The 19,671-nt window shown below is 34.1% G+C and overlaps 1 protein-coding gene across 2 annotated transcripts in view; it reads left to right on the forward strand.

The window, feature by feature from the left end:
* TBC1D32 (TBC1 domain family member 32) overlaps positions 1-19,671 on the forward strand; it is a 204,523-nt gene that overhangs the window by 175,206 nt on the left and 9,646 nt on the right. For both annotated transcript variants that reach the window (XM_055432983.2, XM_055432982.2), the window contains 2 exons: positions 2,435-2,575; positions 11,910-12,098. In XM_055432983.2, the coding sequence (XP_055288958.2) occupies positions 2,435-2,575; positions 11,910-12,098 (330 nt within the window). The remainder of the gene's footprint in view (positions 1-2,434; positions 2,576-11,909; positions 12,099-19,671) is intronic.

Consider the following 19,671-nt stretch of genomic DNA (forward strand, 5'->3'; position numbering starts at 1 on the left):
GATTCAGAAGATTCTTTGTTAAATTTATGTGGCTCAGAGTGGTCATTGATCTGGTTTATGAATATCATTAATTGTAAATTAGAGTTATGAAATGATAATAGACCAGTTAACAAAACTGTTATAAGAGAGTTTACTGTAATTACACGGTGTAATCATTAGTATCTTACTGTCATTTAGTCAGTTTTTTGAGTAACTATTCTGTGTAGGTCTTGGTACTAGGAGTTTTGTTGGTTACCAAAATTTGTGGCATAATTTCTTCCAACAGAGTATAATTCATAGAAGTAGAAGAATTCTTGCCTTATCTTTGGGAATCCACTACATAATAATGTTTTTTTTCTTTGAGATAATTAATTAATCTATTGTCCCCATGTCTATACAAACCTAAATATATTGTATTAAGCAACTTAGAGAACACTGTGTGAGAATAGTTCTAAAATATATTATTTTTACACTCTTATTATATATATATTCAGAAAATTGTTATCTAATTTGCATTGAAAATTAAAGGATTTTATATGTATGAGTTGGTTTTTTTTCTCTTACATATATTTATTAGACTCATTAATTCTACTCTGCAACTAGTAATCAGTGAAAACACATTGTGTACTCAACAAAAGAAGATAAATCAAAGGGTGCTAATTCTCATTCAGTTCATATTTTTATTCTTAGCTATTTAATAAAAAAGTAATTTTCTTTGTCTGAACATCCATCTGAAGTTGACTACAAGATGTTCATTTAATATGATATGTATGTCTTCAGTCATCAATATGTAATATTAATTTTTGTGTGTGCTGTGAGATAAATCCCTAAGAACCTATTATAAAATATATATTTATACCTATATGTTTCCAAAAATACATATTTCTCCAATATGAAATGGTAAATCATTATTTATCATAATGAATGATAAAACATGAAAACTACTGGTAAATCATTGATTTTCTTATATAACTCAAACATAAATTATTAAAAACAGTTTAGCAATGAAATTTGAAAAAATTCTAATTTTAACTCATGTAATTGCTACATGTGAGTTCAATTTGTTTTGATTTTAAAGTATTAACTTTCTTTTATTAGAAAAGGTTTGAGCTGCCCAATAAAGATAAAACGGTAAATTTAAATTTTTTTTTGTAATTAATTAATTTTTTATTGGAGGCAAATTATTTTACAATATTATATTGGTTGGTTTTGCCATACATTGACATGAATTCGCCCCGGGTTTACATAAGTTCCCCCTCCTGAACCCCCCTCCCACCTCCCTCCTCCCTTTATCCTCCCTCTGGGTCATCCCCGCATGCCAGCCCCAAGCATCCTATAACATGCATTGACCCTGAACTAGTGATTCATTTCACATATGACAACATACGTGTTTCAGTGCCATTCTCCCAAATCATCCCACCCTCACCCTCTCCCACAGAGTCCCAAAGACTGATCTATACATCTGTGTCTTAAATTTAAATTTGAGTTATATATGAAAATTTCTTAAATCAGTGATTTATGAGTAGTTTTCATGTTTTATTATTCATTATGATAACAGATCCAATTTGAGTATCGAATTTTTTATATATAGGATTATAATTGTTAGTCTAATAATTTTTCTTAACTCAAAATTACATCTTCAAGTTTGTTCTTTGTTTAAAAAGTGTATTGTGGTTAGATGTTGAGTTTACAGTAACATTAAAACATACAGCACTCATGATGATAAATTGTACCCAAGAACTAAATTGAGATAACCTACTTTATGAAGAAATTGCTGAAAAATGCATTTGTAAATATATGTGTATATGTACCTATACATATGATATATATAGAAATATAAACAAATATAAAATATATGAAATAAATTATATGTATATGTAGATAGATAGCCTGAGTTCATTAATGAGGATGCAGCACAGTTTTAGAGATGAATTTCTTATGGATTTCTCAGTTTCAATTATTAGTAACTCAGGTTTAGATTTGGGTTATTTAACATTAGCTTAGAAAAAGACGATTAGGCAAATACCTTAAGAGCTGACTAAATAAACTCTTTTGATATTTTAGAGTTGTTAACTAAAGCCAAGGATAACATAAATATATTGAAATATGCCTAGAATTAAAATGTAAATCTTTTATTATTCATGTACTTATTTATATATTTATTCTTTCATGTAATAACCATCTCCATTATTCCATAGAGATTGAATTTGTCAAAATTACAAAGTGTTAATTGTATTCATTATCTCAGAAGGAAAGTATATCATACTGACTTTATTGTGATTTAATCTTTCTGTGGTGTTTAATGTTCTAACTTTTTAATTTACATAAAATTTGCAGTAGGTTGTTATGCTACCATGTTAATTTTGAAGTAGTACTTTAAAGCATAAGATTTGGATGAGTTTGTTTTTAAATTGGCTGCATATTCATTCATTCTTGATTTTTCTCTTTAATGCAGAGGTACCTACCTATTGACACTATAGAATCTGGCATTCATCCAGTGTATTTTTGCAGCACTCACTATATTGAAATGCTACTGAAAGCGGAGGTGCCACTTGTATTTTCAGCTTTTCACATGTCTGGTTTTGCACCATCACAGGTAATTCATGGAAAATAGTATTTCTTCAACTCGCAGAGCTCAGTGTCTTTGCAAAGAAAATTATATTCTCATCAAATACAGGAAATACATTAAAATTAATCACATCATTGTCTGCTGCTGCTGCTAAGTCACTTCAGTCGTGTCCGACTCTGTGCGACCCCATAGATGGTAGCCCACCAGGCTCCCCCATCCCTGGGATTTTCCAGGCAAGAACACTGGAGTGGGTTGCCATTTCCTTCTCCAATGCATGAAAGTGAAAAGTGAAAGTGAAGTCGCTCGGTCGTGTCCGACCCTTAGCAACCCCACGGACTGCAGCCTACCAGGTTCCTCTATCCATGGGATTTTCTAGGCAAGAGTACTGGAGTGGCTTGCCATTACCTTCTCCAAGTTATATGTCTATTTGTGTTTAAATCTTTAAACTGGCTTTCTTCCCCTAGGTCTTGCATAATACACGTTTCGTTATAGTAGATCTCTGGCATTCACAGATTTTGAGTTCTGTTTCAGCTATTCAAGACATGACGTTCTGGAAATCTATGACATGTAGACTTTTTAATGGAGATGATAGTATCTCCTTCATAAGGCCTCTTCAAGGATTAAGTAAACTAACTGAGGGCAAGAATTCTTATCACCACTGAGTATCTGGTATGTGAGATGTTCTGTTTTATCTCACAGTAAGCTCTCTTTTGGGAGAAGGAAATGGCAACCCACTCCAGTGTTCTTGCCTGGAGAATCCCAGGGACGGGGGAGCCTGGTTGGCTTCCATCTATGGGGTCACACAGAGTCGGATACGACTGAAGTGACTTATCAGCAAGCTCTCTTTTGGAGTCTGGGAAGGCTTAATGATGTTTTGAGGGCCTGGAATTGGGCATGTGGTTATTTGCAGTAGCCAAAGATGTCTCCCTCCTGTGCTTAGTCAGTCTTTCAGTGGTAGGGTGTGGACTGCTTCTTTACTATGTTATCAGGCTAAAATTTACTATTTTAAATCTTTCTTCTGTTTTTAGAATTGAATCTCTTGGTCAGAGTAGATACTTAATCAGAAGGTAGATATTTAATCAAAAGATATGAACACTTTTAAGGTTCTTGATGCATACTAAGTTGCTTTGATTTTGTATACTTCTAATGGAAATTAAGAGATTGTTTGTTCTCCAAGACTGGGTACTTGGGTTTTTCAAAACTAATTGCTCAATTTTTAAAATTTGTAGGGTTTGAGGCTTTTTTGAACATTAATAAGGTTGATTATAATTCCACAGCTTTGTTAACTAGTTGTATCTTTTTATTCATTGCCTATCTGTCTTAGTGGACTTCCTATTGACTTGTAAATATCCTTTAAAAGTAACCTCCACTATCCAAATCCCTTCAGTTCTTGAGTAATAATTTTTTACTTATTTTGTAATTTGACCTATTTATTTATTATTATATTTGTATTTACTATTCTGTTTTGCTTATCTTAACATGGGGTAAGAGTAAATAAACTTATTATTTACTTCCTAATGCTCTCCTTAAAAAGTCAATTTAGCTATTTCTACCTGTTGGTTCCTCTTATGGGCACTTTAAAGAGATTTTTCTCAGGTCAAAGTGGGCATTTGAATTTGAAATTTAGATTTTTATGTTAACATATAGATACTTTGAAAAAAATTATGTTCACATCACATTATTCTTCACATTATGATATATGCTTTTATACTTACTTTGAAGAGACCTTATGTCATTTATTACATTTACTTGTATCAGGTTACTCTGCCTGTTGAATTTTAAGTTTCCTGAAGTTTAATAAGAAGTTTAAATATAACAAAGGAATTGCATGTAGTGGAAAGGCCAATTCTTTCTTAGCCACTTCTGGCTCTTACTATGTTTTTACCTAAAACTCTTCCGAGAATTTTGAATCACAAAATGTTTAATTCTACTTAGAATTAGTTACGATAAATTCAACAATCCTTTCTATTTATATATATATATTTTTTTAATAATAATTTACCTTAGCTTAGCTGAGAATAATTTACCTTAGATACAATAATGATGTTTTTATCAGTGTTGCATCATGTCCTTTGTCATGAAAATGAAAGTTGCTCAGTTGTTTCCAGCTCTTTGCATCCCCATGGACTATAGAGTCCATGGAATTCTCCAGGCCAGAATGCTAGGTAGCCTTTCCCTTCTCCAAGCAATCTTCCCAACCCAGTGATCGAATCCAGGTTTCCCTTAGGGTGGATTCTTTACCAGCTGAGTCACAAGGGAAGTCCAAGAATACTGAAGTGGGTATCCTATCCCTTCTCCAGTGGATCTTCCCAACCCAGGAATCAAACCGGGGTCTCCTGCATTGCAGGTGGGTTCTTTACCAATTGAGCTATCAGGGAAGTCTGCATCCTTTGGCATAAGCTTAAGTATAAGGAGCAAACTTTTCTAGGAAGGCTAGGGTACATTTTGATATATACTGTGTAAGGGATTTTCCCCCCTTTTTATCCTGAAGTGAATGTGTTAGTGGTCCAAAAAGTCATTTAAATGTTTCAAATATAATTAAGTATAAGGAATATTGGTTTAACATAAAAACATAATTAGTTTATTTTATTTTCTTTGTCATCTATTCCATTAATTGCTAATAGCAATTTTATTAATAGTGTATTTTTTAGACTTATGTGAGGGAATTTTGCAGTTTCTAACAAAACCACACATGCATTTACTCTTTCATCCAGCCATCTCATTTATAGAAATCTATCCCAGAGATACACTGACAAAAATTTTGAAAATGCATGTACACAAATGTGTTTTATAGCATATAAGAGCATACAGTATAAAGACTGGGGCTTCCCTGGTGGCTCGTGGTAAAGAATCCACCTGTCAATACAGGAGACACGTGTTCAATACCTGGATCGGGAAGATTCCCTGGAGAAAGAAATGGCAGTCCACTCCAGTGTTCTTGCCTGGGAAATCCCATGGACAGAGGAGCTTGGTGGGCTACAGTCTATGGAGATGCAAAAGAGTCAGACATGACTTAACAGCTAAACAACAACAGTAACTATCAAAAGACTAGGAATAATATATGTGTGCATAAATAGGGACTTGTTGAGTTAGTTATGGTTTATCTACAGGGTAGTACTATACAGTTATAAAACTGAATATGAAATACCTCTGTATATTGCTGTGGAGTGATACTCAGGATCTTTTGTTAAGAGAAAATGGTGGAGACCAAAAACAAAAAAGTGTTTAGTATGTTACTATTTATATGGGAAAGGGTGGAAATATAAATACAAGTTCAAATGTGCTTGTATTAAAAAATGAAAGAATGTATCATGTTTTGTTAAGTGATTGCTTATAGGGATAAGAAAGGAATGAGCTCAAGAGTCAGGAAATAGACCTTATTTTGGAGTCATTTAAATAGTTCATATCATGCTATAGGAAATGGCAACCCACTCCAGTATTCTTGCCTGGAGAATCCCAGGGATGGCGGAGCCTGGTTGGCTGCCATCTGTGGGGTCACACAGAGTCGGACACGACTGAAACAACTTAGCAGCAGCAGCAGCAGCAACAGTACCTACTTGACAGTATAACCTTATAAGAAGCACTTTAATTTTTTAACCATTTTTAAAGTATAGTGAATTTTCAATGTGTTAATTTCACATGTATGTCAAAGTGATTCAGTTATCCATACGTATATATGTGTTATTTTTGGAATCTTTTCCATTATAGGTTATTACAAGGCATTGAATATAGTTCCCTGTGCTCTCTAGTAGGTCCTTGATATTTATCTATTTTATATATAGTAGGGTTTATGTGTTAATCCCACACTCCTAATTTATCTCCCACACACCCTTATTGTGTCCTCTGGTAACCAGAGAAAGTTTGTTTTCTATGTCTGATTGTTATGTAAATCATTTCATTTATATCATTTTTTTAGATTCCTCATATAAGTGATATCAATCATATGACAGTTGTCTTTCTCTGACTTCTCTTAGTATGATAATCTCTAGGTCCAACCATGTGCTGCAAATAGCATTATTTCATTCTTTTTTTATGACTGATATTCCATTGTGTATATATATACCACATCTTCTTTATCTGTTCATCTCTAGATAGACACTTAGGATGCTTCCATGTCTTGGCTATTGTAAACATTGAGGTGCATGTGTCTTTTTGATTTAGAGTTTTCCTCACATATATGCGAAAGAGTAGCATTGCTGGATCATATGGTAACTCTGTTTTTGGTTTTTATAGAACCTCCATACTGTTCTCCAGAGTGTCTGTACCAATTTGCATTCCCACCAACAGTATATGAGGGTTTCTTTTTCTCCACACCCTGAAAGGCACTTAATTTTTTTTTAAGGCACTTTAAAACACACGCATTTGACTGTACATGCCAAGTGATATGTTGTCTAAATGACAAAGAAAACAACAGAAATATTACTGTTTTAAGTATTCATGTTTCTTATGGTAGTGCTGGTATTATTATTCTGGATTCTTATTTTTGTCTTGTTCAGTAAATGAAACAAAAAGTTGATACCATTGATAACTCAGATCTTCAGTTTGTTTTAATGCAAGCATAGATATATAGCAATTTATGATGTGTTTTATCTTAAAAGCTTTAAGAAGGGAAACCTATAGAGGAAAATGGACTTCAGAGACATGTCAATCAATACAAATTTTGAAACTGTGATGGCTCTGGTTTATATAATGCTTTCTTCCTATTATATGTATTTGGAATAATTCCATAATAAAAATGTTAAAGAAAAGAGTTCATCATGTCCGCTTGGATATGTATTATTTCTTTTGTCCTGTTAGAGCCCTAGACTATCAGCTAATATATAGATCATTTCATCTTTTTAAAAATAGAGAAGGTATTTGCTTAAGATTTAAAAAACAAACTCATATTTTAGCATTCTGCCAGGGATATAGTGTTTTGAATTCTATTACAATAGGATAATTCTGGAACATTTTGCTCATGTAATAGTAGTAGCTGGTATAATTTCTGCCAAATGAAGAAGCTCATATGTTTAAAAGTTGTATGCCTGCTCTTTAAGTGCAAGTTCTGTGAGAACAGGGACTAAATGTCTTTTGTTCACTCGAATTAATGTCAATGTATGGCAAAACCAACCAATATAATATTGTAAAATAATTTGCCTCCAATAAAAAATTAATTAATTAATTAATGGAATGATCCAAAAAAAAGAATTATAGTAATGCTTGTTGTATATTAGGTACATAATTATTTGTTAAATGAATAATAAACATCTGTACCTTTGTTATAGAATAACATTTACATAGTACTTGATAGATTTTCAAAATTCTTTTAATTATAATCTTTCATTTTTCCTCTTAAATTTCCCACATGTTGAAAAGGCTGGTAGTATTCTCCATTTGGGGCTTTCCAAATGGTGCAGGTAAAGAACCTGCCTACCAGTGCAGGAGATGTAAGAGCTGCTTGTTCAATCCCTGGGTCAGGAAGATCCCCTGGAGGAGGGCATGGCAACCCACTCCAGTATTCTTGCCTGAAAAATCCCATAGACAGAGGAGCCTGACGGGTTACTGTCCATAGGGTTGCAAAGAGTCGGCTGTGACTAAAGTGACTCATCTCACACACACATTCTCCATTTAATGAAAATTAAAAAAACAACAACGTAGAAAATAGTTCTTGAATGTTGTGTAAATCCCAGAAAATTACAGTTGCTTTAGAAACCATGTATAATAAATAAGTAATTACAGATTTGGGGACAACTTTCTTTTAACCAATATGGATAAAGCTTTATGAATAAGTAAATATTTTGACTTCAGGTCTTTGTTTGAATCATAAAATTGGTAGGTTTAAAGGTCAAAATGAGTCAGTAGTCAACAGTTTCATACCTTTCAACCTGTAGAATAGTCAGACCAACTAGAAAGAAGATGGGAACTGTTATCCCTTCATCATTGTCGACTTGCTAGTCACCCATGAAGCTGACAGCTGAATGGGAACTGATTTCTCTGGCTGCCCAGATCATTTGCATTAATTTTCATTCTTCAATTGTTTCTCTTTATGCAGTCATCTTGAGTCTTTCATTTTCATTAACAAAGCATGGCCCTTGGTTGACTAGTATTTGTAGCTGTAACAACACATGGACAGAACCCTGGCAGCAGTGCATTAGGGAATTAGAAGTTTTGCTTCTAATCAAAGAGCCACTGACTGCTTAACCCATCAAGTCAAGTAGGAGCAAGAGTTTCTCCCTCCCCAGTACAACAGAGCCATACTGTGTAGATACTTGATTGGGCAGTGGAAGCTTGGTATTTAACTTTGCATGCCAACCTGCCCTCCAGGTCAAGACCTAGGAGAAGAATCCTGTTGCTGCCAAATGAAATTTAAAGTTAGGACCAAAATAAATATATCCTGTCCATTGACAAATATTGAATGTTCATATATATATATTCAAATTCAATATTGAGTTAACCCATGGCTCTGTAAAAATATTTTGGAACATAATAGAAGGAAACATATTTGTAAAGAAAAATCTGATCCTGAGAACAGAATTACAGTTAAAAAAAATGCTTGGTTATATATAGTTGGCATTATCAATAATAAATATGACCAGAATATGAGAAAAAAAGATATGCCTATAATAGCTGAAATTAAAATGTTAATGGTTGACTTGAGTAATGATGTATGGAAAACAAAAATGTAACATCATCTGATATGAGCTGATTCGTTGTTCAGTCATGTCTGACTCTTTGCGACCCCATGGACTGCAGCATGCCAGGCTCCTGTGTCCTCCACTGTCTCCCACAGTCTGTCCAAATTCATGTCCATTGAGTCGGTGATGCTATCTAACCATCTCATCCTCTGTTGCCCCTTCTCCTTTTGCCTTCAATCTTTCTCGGCATCAGGGTCTTTTCCAGTGTATCAGCTCTTTGCATCAGGTGACCAAAGTATTGGAGCTTCTGCTTCAGCATCAGTCCTTTCAGTGAATATTCAGGATTGATTTCCTGAAAGGTTAGATCTCCTCATAGTCCAAGGGACTCACATGTGTCTTCTCCAGCACCACAATTCGAAAACATCAGTTCTGAGGCACTCGGCTTTCCTTATGGTCCAACTCTCACATTTGTACATGACTGAAAAAACCGTAGTATCCTCCCTGCAAAAAAAAAAAAAATCATATGTTGAAATTCTAAGCCTCAGTACCTCAGAATGAGGCTATATTTGGATATAGAGTCTTTAAAGTGGTGCGTGTGCTAAGTTACTCCAGTTGTGTCTGACTCTTTGCGATCCCATGGTCTGTAGCCTGCCAGGCACTTCTATCCGTGGGATTCTCCAGGCAAAAATACTGGAGTGGGTTGCCATGCCCTTCTGCAGGGGATCTTCCCAACCCAGGGATTGAACCCATGTCTCTTACGTCTTCTGCATTGGCAGGTGGGTTCTTTACCACTAGTGCCACCTCGGAAGGTTTAAAGGGGTTATTAAGTTACAATGAGGTCATTAAACTTAATTATGAGGTTATTAAAATGGGCTTCCCTGGTGGCTGAGACAGTAAAGAATCTGCCTGCAATGAGGGAGACCTGGTTCAGTCCCTGGGTTAGGAAGATTACCTGGACAAGGGCATGGCAACCCACTCCAGTATTTTTACCTGGAGAATCCTCATGGACAGAGGATAGTGGCAGGCTACAGTCCATGGGGTTACAGAGTCAGACACTACTGAGTGACTAAGCACAGCACAGAGGTCATTAAGGTGGGTCTGAATCCACTATTACCATTATCCTTACAGGAAGTAATTTGGATACCAGACATGTACAGAGGGAAGACCTCTGTGAAATGAAATGTGAAAATGTAGGGAGAAGATGGCCATTTACAAGCCAAGAAGAGAGGCCTCAGAAGAAACCAACCCTGCCAGTACCTTGATCCTGGACTTCTCCAGAATTATGAGAAGATCAATTTCTGTTAAGTCACCCAGTGTGTTACCTTGTTACGACAACCTTATCAAACTAATACCCATGTTAAAGGCAGTTAAAAGCAGAATCAACATTCCCCTCAAATTGAGTCAGGGATATAAAATCAAATTTTCGAAACTGTTGGAGAATGTATTTTTTAAAAGTCAAAACAATAGAACAAAAAAGGAAAATTTGTGTCTTCTTTATCTTTGTATGACAGATTGAGATATACCTCTATAACTGTTCCCATTCCTCCCTCCTCACCCCTAAAAATCAAAACTGTAGTGAAGAGAGGTTAAATAAAAGAAAATTCCCCTCAGTGGCAATTTTTAAGTCATAAATGAAGATTATAATATTTGAAAGTAATTGTCTCAGTTTCCCAGGACTGTCATATCAAAGTACCACAAACTCAGTAGCTTAAAACAACAGGATTTATTATCTCACAGTTTGAGAGGATAAAGGTGTTGGCAGAGCTGTGTTCCCTTAGACAGTACTGAGAAAGAACTATTTGATGCCTCTTTCCTCTTCTCTGGTAGCCATTGATATTTCTTAGCTTATAAATACATCACTCCAATCTTCTGTCTTCACATGACAGTCTCCATGTGTGTCTTTTCAGGGCCTTCCCGCTGTGTGTTCACATTTTCAGTTTCTTTCGTATAAGTCATGTTGGAATAAGGCTCAGCCTAATGACCTCATTTTCACTTGATTACCTCTGAAAAGACTCTATTTTCAAATAATGTCACGTTCATAGGTCCTGGGAGTTAGGACTTTGACTTATTTTGGGAGGAGAGATACATTTCCACCCATAACATTAATGTACCAAAACATTAACAATGTTAATCACTGTATCATTTTTTTAATTTTCTATTTTTTAGTAGGCATGTATTGCTTTTATAATCTGAAAAACATTTTGCAGAAAGTAAAATAAATGATTTTTGTAAAAAGTCTCATTTTTGAATTCTGTACATTAGCTCTCATTTTCTATGTTATATAATTCTGGTTGATTTAAACTGTTTTATTATTCAGCAAGAGTCCATTTGCATTAATGTAACATTTAGCAGTCTGTCATCTGCATAATTATACATCTGTGATTCTAGGTAGGATAGAAGATGCTCCCATCTCTGAATTAAAATAGCCTCAGCATTTGTTATCTGAAGAGAGCAGACTGGTGTTATAGGTAAGAGAAGGACAATATGAATCAAGAAGGCATTTAGCAATAGCATAGGAACAGTATGAACACCATCAGTTAACCCCTAAGTCCTGAGTCCCAAGGCCATTAGAATTTTCTTACACATGAGGCAAGTAGGTGAGGCATCCTTATATCCTTATTAGGCTTCTTGTAGTCAGGCTATCTATTTTGATTGAATGGTTCTATGTGAGTTATTGAGTACTGCTTTTTAAAAGTCAAATATGGCTATATCAGCTTTCTAATGAACTTTTCTTTTTTTAATCCTAGATTTGCCTGCAATGGATAACTCAGTGTTTTTGGAATTATTTAGATTGGATAGAAATCTGCCATTACATTGCTACCTGTGTTTTCCTTGGTCCAGATTATCAAGTGTATATCTGTATAGCTATATTCAAACATCTTCAGCAAGACATTCTACAGCACACTCAGTCTCAAGATCTGCAGGTTTTCCTAAAAGTGAGTAACTTTATTTCTAGAGGAAAACTTTTTGTTGAAAGTTGTCAACTTTGATGGGGTGCCTAGTGCCAGATATTTTTCTATACGCTCATGCAGTCCTAAAAACAACCTTGAGAGGTAGGTATTGTTATCTTTATTTTAGAGAGGAGGAAAGAGGTATTCAGTCCATTGCCCAAGATTTTACAGCTGGTGAATGCTGCTACTGTGATGGGGCTGGGATATGAAGTTAAGCTGTCTGGCTACAAAATTTTGCTTTTAACCAGTATGCTGTGGCTAAAGGACATTTTTTTTTAATACTCCTGTATCTTATTTAGCTAATAAAAGTTCAGGTTACTGTGTATTAATACACAGCTTTGAAACTTTTTAAAAAAATGTAATTTCATATACTTTCATAGTCTATGTTTCTAAACTTTGAAATATTTTTTGAAAGGTTTCCATGAAAGAATCTATCTTAACACTGTTTTTAAAAGTCATTACTATATAGAAGTACAGAAGTTAATACTTTAAAGCAAAATCTAATTAGCTTTCTTTCTCACAATAATGTGACTTTTGAAACTCTGGACTTTAGAAAAGATAAGAGATATAAATACCTCCCTATGTGTGATTCTTGCTGTAAATCCAACTTTAACTTTTAGTTCCTTAAATTTAAAGTATATTTCCCTCCCTCTGCTACCTTCAGATACATACGCATGCATATACACACCCCAGAACCAACATTTGTCATATGTAACTTTTTTCTAGGTGGAAAAATAATTTCCATGTGAATTAATTTTATTTTTATTATTTTGTTGGATATTTTTAAGTTATTTTTCTTTTCTTGTTTCTTTCTCATTTAATTAATTTATTTTTTATTAAAGGATAATTGCTTTACAGATTTTTGCTGTTTTCTGTCAAACCTCAACTTGAATCAGCCATAGGAATATATACATCCCTTCCCTTTTGAGCCTCCCTCCCATCTCCCTCCCCATCCCACCCCTCCAGGCTGACACAGTTACCTGACACATACAGCAAATTCCCGCTGGCTATCTATTTCACATATCGTAGTGTAAGTTTCCTTGTTACTCTTTCCATACATCTCACCGTCTCTTCCCCTCTCCCCATGTCCGTAAGTCTATTCTCTTTGTCTGTTTCTCCACTGTTGCCCTGTAAATAAATTCTTCAGTAGCATTTTTTGAGATTCCATATATATATATGCATTAGAACATTGTATTTCTCTTTCTGATTCACTTGTCATTTGATGATGTCTTTTGTAAGTAAATGTCATTGATCATTTAATATTGATAAACTGTCAAGCATTTTTATTTCATAAATACTAAATCAAAAAGGTCTCAAACTTCCTACATGCATCATAGATTATGATCTTAGAAACATTCTTAATAAAGTATAACACAACAATGGTCATACAAGCAGAAGGAAAAGTTAGGTAGAAAAAGAAAAAATTATCTGTAAAAGGTAATTTGGAGAACACAGATGGTTAAGTAAGTGAGAATTATATTGAGGGCAAAATGTGGTTTCCTTTTCAGTAAGGGGCATTTTCATTAGTTGCAGTGGTCAGTTAAAGGGATTTCAGGGGCTAAAATTTCCCAAAATACTTACATTTGAATGCCTCCTTACCTATAATTAGCTAATCTCTTATCCTACTTTAGTTTCTTTTATAGTGTTTGTCACTGACTGAAATTATTTTAGATATATTTTTGTCAGTCTTCCCCAGTATAATGTATAAGCTCCACAAGGATTGTGATTTTGTCTATCTCAGTTACTAGTGTATTTTTCAGTGCTTTGAACAGCACCTGGTACATAGCAGGTGCTCAATAAATACTTGTTAGAGTAAACAAAGAATGTAAATAAATATAAAGGGAGAGATTAATGGCCTCAATTTTATTCACATTGAATAACAAAAATTACTAACACCTTCCTTTCCACCAGAGGGGTGTCCATATATTTCATCATCTTTAAACCTGATAGATGCTGGTGATTATTGCAGTCTCACCTCTTCCTGATTGCTGCCAGGAAAAATAATAGAGTTTACAAATGGTGACTTCTTTAAATATTTCCCAAACTCTGTTATGCTCTAGGCATAATGCTATCAATTTAAAACTAAAGAATTTTAAAATGAGGGTTTTTTAAAGATAAAAGATTATCTTTACTAAGTCCTACTTAAATTACTAAAACTTTAATTGAATTGATTTAAATCCAAAGTAAGAGCATGTTCGCAAAGAATTAATTTTAGCAGTTGTCCTGGAGCTAACCTTACTTCTTACTCCTGCTGTTTGCATTCATCTGAGGTATTAGGAAAAATGCCTTTCTAATACCATGGCTTCATGTTATTTTTTGTTTTATTTTCAGCAAGTAGATCTTGGGGTCACTGATCTCTTTTGATGAGCAGTTATTTTTCTTGTGAGGTAAATTCCAATGCACTCTATTAAGTATGCATTTACATACCCCTTTAACTACTCCATTAAGCCCAGTTAAAATGTCTTCTTTGAAAAGTATGTGAACATATGTACACTTATTTTTCACTTATTCACATATTAACCAATAATGAAATTTCGATTAAGGAAGTGATTTTATTCTTCCTTTCCTCAGAAAATCCACCAAGTCAGAAAGACATAGGATTTTAAAAGTTCTCATTAAACTGTTGTTATGGGGATTAAACCTTTGAAATTATGTTTTATACTTTCTGATCCAAAATCTCAGACTTGTACAAAGGGAAAAAAAACTTATCAATACTTCTCCATGTAACTATATACCATACAGCCATAATGATATTCTTCCGTAGATTACATGTTATGCCCTGATTCTACGTATTTAGTAATGACTGTTTCTGAGAGGAAAGAGGACGTAGAGTAGTTCAGGGGACTTTTACTGTTTACTGTATGTGTTTATGAAGGCCCTTTTTATTTTGAATTTTTGAAGAATGAGCCCCTACTTTTGTAATAAAGCTATTTTTAAAAAGGATATTAATCATATAAAAATAGAACAAGCATCAACTGTGCTAAATGAATTCAAATAATTAGACCCAATTGAAATAGTTTCTAAAATATTGAAGAACCACAAACATGTTTTCAATTACAGTATTATCAGTTATCCTGAGAAACTTGAGAAAATGAGATGATTCCAGAAAGTTGAAAATATGAAATTCTTTCCCCTGTTTAATTTCATATATTGACAGAAAGAGATATAATAGAAGCATTGCTTTAGGAATAAAAATCTCTCTGAAGCATATAGTATAGAGAAAATACCAACACATTCTGTATTTGCTTTGGTTTAGGCTCAAGATTTGAAATTAAGTAATTGAGTCTAGACTCAGTGCTTGAATTTATGGTAACCCCCTGAATAATTCTTCATGATCAGTATATTAAAAAAGATGACTTGGAATTTCTTAACTAAGTTTCACCTAATTAAGAAAAAAAAACAAGCAGGATAACTTATTTATATTTCCTCATTTGATTAAACCACTAAAAGATTAGATGAATGCCATGGGTGTAAGTTTATCAGCAAGGTATTGTCTGAGTTTTTGCAGTATCTTTTTAGACACAACAAAAATGTGGGTTGGATAATAGAACAGCTCAGTGCATTATTCCTACACTGTGGCATTGGATAAATTACTGCTGAGCTAGAAGACAACTTCTAAAGGTGTGCTGAGAATCTCAGTCCTTGGACCTAATATTTTTCTGTGACAGATGATAGTTCAGAAAATCTGTACACATCAAACTTTCAGGAAAAAAAAATCATCTGACAAAATTAATTTTCTCAATATCTCAGACTTGAAAATCTAAAGTTGGATTGGTTTGTTTTTTAATGAATCTCTCTCTCACATGCACCCCCACCCCACACACACACACAGACACACACAAAAGCAAGTTTAGGTAGACTTACTTTGATGGTATTTAAGAAGACCCACTGTTTTAGCAGACTAGCTGTATTTCATTGCTTTCTGCATGCTAATAGGCTGGCAGTGATCTTGGTTTTAGTTTATGAATTCAACCCAGGGAAAAACATCACTGAAATGCCAGGCTGGGAAAAGATTGCTTTCCAGTAAAAATTGGGCTGTGAAGACTCAAAATACTTAATTAAAATGCTTCAAGTAAATCCTGCATATTATGGAGAAATCAATTTATAATTATGTAAAAATCAGAGTAATTTCATCCCATCAGTAAATTGTCAAGTGGGTTTTTTCGTTGTTTTTACTTGCAGCTGTGGTTACTCGAACATGTTGGCATAAGAAATAGAGATCAGACTGAAGGAAAAAAAAAAAACAACTACTTGTATAGTAAGCTCTTAAAAGGCAGAAGTGTTTATAGTATTAAATATAATTCACCATCTGAAGGAACAGATGCAACATGTTCAGTATGTTATTCAACTGTGGTTTTCGGTTATGTTTTTTACCTTCACCTTACATCATTTGAGCCCACCTCAAGTTAAATTCTGCCACTCTGTGTAAGTTTGGGCATGTTGCTTACCTCCATATGCCTAATTTTTCTCATATGTTAATGGAGTATGAAATAATACCTATCACTTAGAGTTGTAGAGGAAGGAAATGAGATGATATCTGTGAAATACTACATTATCTGGTACATTGCAAGTGCTTTAAAAAATAGTTAGTAGTTACTTGTTTCTCCATCTCTGTTCATCCTCCTTTAAGTGACCCATCTATGCTTAACATAATAAATTTGCAGTGCAATCAAGAAAGTCTAGCTCAATCATTTCAGAGAATTTAGCTTAACAAAAATGTTATGACCACCATTGACACTGTGAATGCTTATTGAATGACAGGCACTGGGCAAAAGGATTGCTCATTCACTCATTGACCCTTGTCCAGAATCTGTGTTCCAAGCATCGTTGTAGTTACAAGATAGGCCATGGCCTACCACGTTGACTTTAATGTTTTACTAATTACTGTTGTTTAGTCACGAAGTCATGCCTGAGTCTTTGTGACCATGTGGACTGCAGCACATCAGGCTTCCCTCTCCTTCACTCTCCCAAAGTTTGCTCAAGCTCATGTCCATTGAGTCAGTGATGTCATCCAACCATCTCATCCTCTGTCATTCCCTTCCCTTCCTGCCTTCAATCTTTCCCAGCATCAGGGTCTTTTCCAGTGAGTTAGCTCTTCACATCAGGTATTCAAAGTACTGGAGCTTCAGCTTCAGCATCAGTCCTTCCAATGAATATTCAGGGTTGATTTCCTTTAGGATTGACTGGTTTGATCTCCTTGTTGTCCAAGGAACTCTCAAGAGTCTTCTTCAAGCATCAGTTCTTTGGCACGCAGCCTTCTTTATGGTCCAACTCTCACATCCATACAGGACTACTGAAAGAACTATACCTTTGACTGTATGGACCTTTGTTGGCAAAGTGATGTCTCTGCTTTTTAATATGCTGTCCAGGTTTGTAATAGCTTTTCTCCCTAGGATCAAGCATCTTTTAATCATGGCTGCTGTCACTGTCTGCAGTGATTTTGGAGACTAAGAAAATAAAATCTGCCACTATTGCCATTTTTTTCCCATCTAGTTCTACTAGTAGATAAACAGTATGTGAATGAATATATAAAGAAATCAAACATGGTAAGGAGTCAGAGAGTCAGATTCATAAGTGCTATTTAGATAAAGAGTCTAGTGAAGGCTGCTGTGAGTGGGTAATCGGAGACTGAATGAAGCAAAGGAAGAAGGAAAGCAATGCAAAGACTTCTGTGCAAAATCCTTCTAAATAAAAAAGGCAAGTGTAAAGGCTCAGAGGTAAGAATGGGCTTGGCCCACTTATAAAGTGTTGAGATGACCATTGTGGCCAAAACAAGGTGAGGGACTAAGCGTGGTCAGGGATGAGGCAGGAATCAGATCACATAAGGCTGTTTAGTTCAAGGTAAAGAGTTTAGAAAACAGAGCTTATGTTGTTATTGTCTATATTTACACATGAAAAATTGAGGTTTAGAGAATCTGTAAACTTTCCCAGGTTCATTTGTCTAGTAACTAACACAGGTGAGTTTGAACCCATTTTGATCTGAATCCAAATCCTATGCTCTTTCTAGTGTATCCCTGACTAGTCTGTTTACTTTAAAAAAAAACAAAAACATGAGTTTTTGTTTCACATATGACAACATACATGTTTCAATGCCATTCTCCCAAATCATCCCACCCTCACCGTCTCCCACAGAGTCCCAAAGACTGTTCTATACATCTGTGTCTCTTTTGCTCAGGGCAGATTCATGTCAGTGTATGGCAAAACCAACCAATATAATATTGTAAAATAATTAGCCTCCAATAAAAAAATAAATAAATAAAAGAAAAAAAAAAAATAAAAAACACCCTAAATTCAGTGGACTTTCTAATTAAATGTTCTCACTAGTAAAAGGAAACCAGTGGATATATACTTGAAACTAGATTCTGTGTACAAAAAAAGAGAGAGAAGCTGTGTATGTGCTATATATGTATATATTGTACAATATTGAATATACAACATTGTGGTTTAGGATGGTAGTTTTTAATACTTTTTTCATGGTTCAACGTTTGAAACTCAACATTAATGAAAAGAGCAAATCATTTAAGGCACTTTGGTTGAAAATCCACTGCATAGAAAAAGAGCGCAGTATGCTCAAAATGAACTCTGCAACCAAGATATAAACTGTTCCAGAAGTAATTTATTAAAAAGAAAAAACTTGAATAGAGTACTGTCTGTATAAAATAAAATGTGATAATGTTACCTTATATAATTGTATATGTCTGCCTATTTAAAGAATAAGGGAACTCTTATTTTTATCCACAGTCCAATATACTTAGGTCTATAAATAAAATGATAATAAAACAGTATTCTGAGGAAATGGCCCCTTTATAACTTGATTAGCTGGCAGTCTAAGTGGTCATAATTACAAAGAAAAGTAATTCACTAAAAGGCAATTAGAGAATATTTAGGATAAAGTGGAAAATATTCCACTTCAAAGACAAAGTGGAATTTGGAAGTTCTGAAATTTTATTCAGAGTTAAAATTACCTGTGAATTTAAAATCTATATTTATAAAAATGTTTCTTTTAAAATGAATATTTTATATTCCTCTTATGAAATAAGGCCTCAATAACCTTATTTGCCATTTTTATGGGTGTCTCTTCAGTATAGTTATCAGAGTATTTTCTCTTTATTTTAATATTAATGTCTAAAATGGGAGCCACAATTCAAAAAACATGTTTTAAGGAAAAGGTATTTTTAAACAAAGTAATAGCTATGGTTCTCCATAGGTAGTTTTTATTTTTAAACTAAAGTGGAGCAATAATTAAAAGATGTTAAAGTAGGTTTTGCTTACTTTTGCCCAGGAAGAATTATTAGCACTATTTTTCAAATGCAGTCATTTCCTATTGTAGTTCACATATAATGAACAATAAGCATTCTTTTAAAAATCATGAATATGCACAAAGACAATTTTTCTGGCATTAAGTTTTTTTTCTTCTAGTTAGAATAACACATTACTATAATTCTTTTCCAATTTAGGTATAGTTTTAGTGAAGGGGTGATTACTGTCAAATCACACATAATTTAAATAGTTCCATGACTACAACAGTTAAAGTGAATTCTTGAATAGCAAGATTAGT

The sequence above is a fragment of the Moschus berezovskii genome, chromosome 10 (genome assembly GCF_049115385.1).
Source record: "Moschus berezovskii isolate FMDL1 chromosome 10, NW_MosBer_1.0, whole genome shotgun sequence".
In the NCBI taxonomy this organism is placed as follows: domain Eukaryota; kingdom Metazoa; phylum Chordata; class Mammalia; order Artiodactyla; family Moschidae; genus Moschus; species Moschus berezovskii.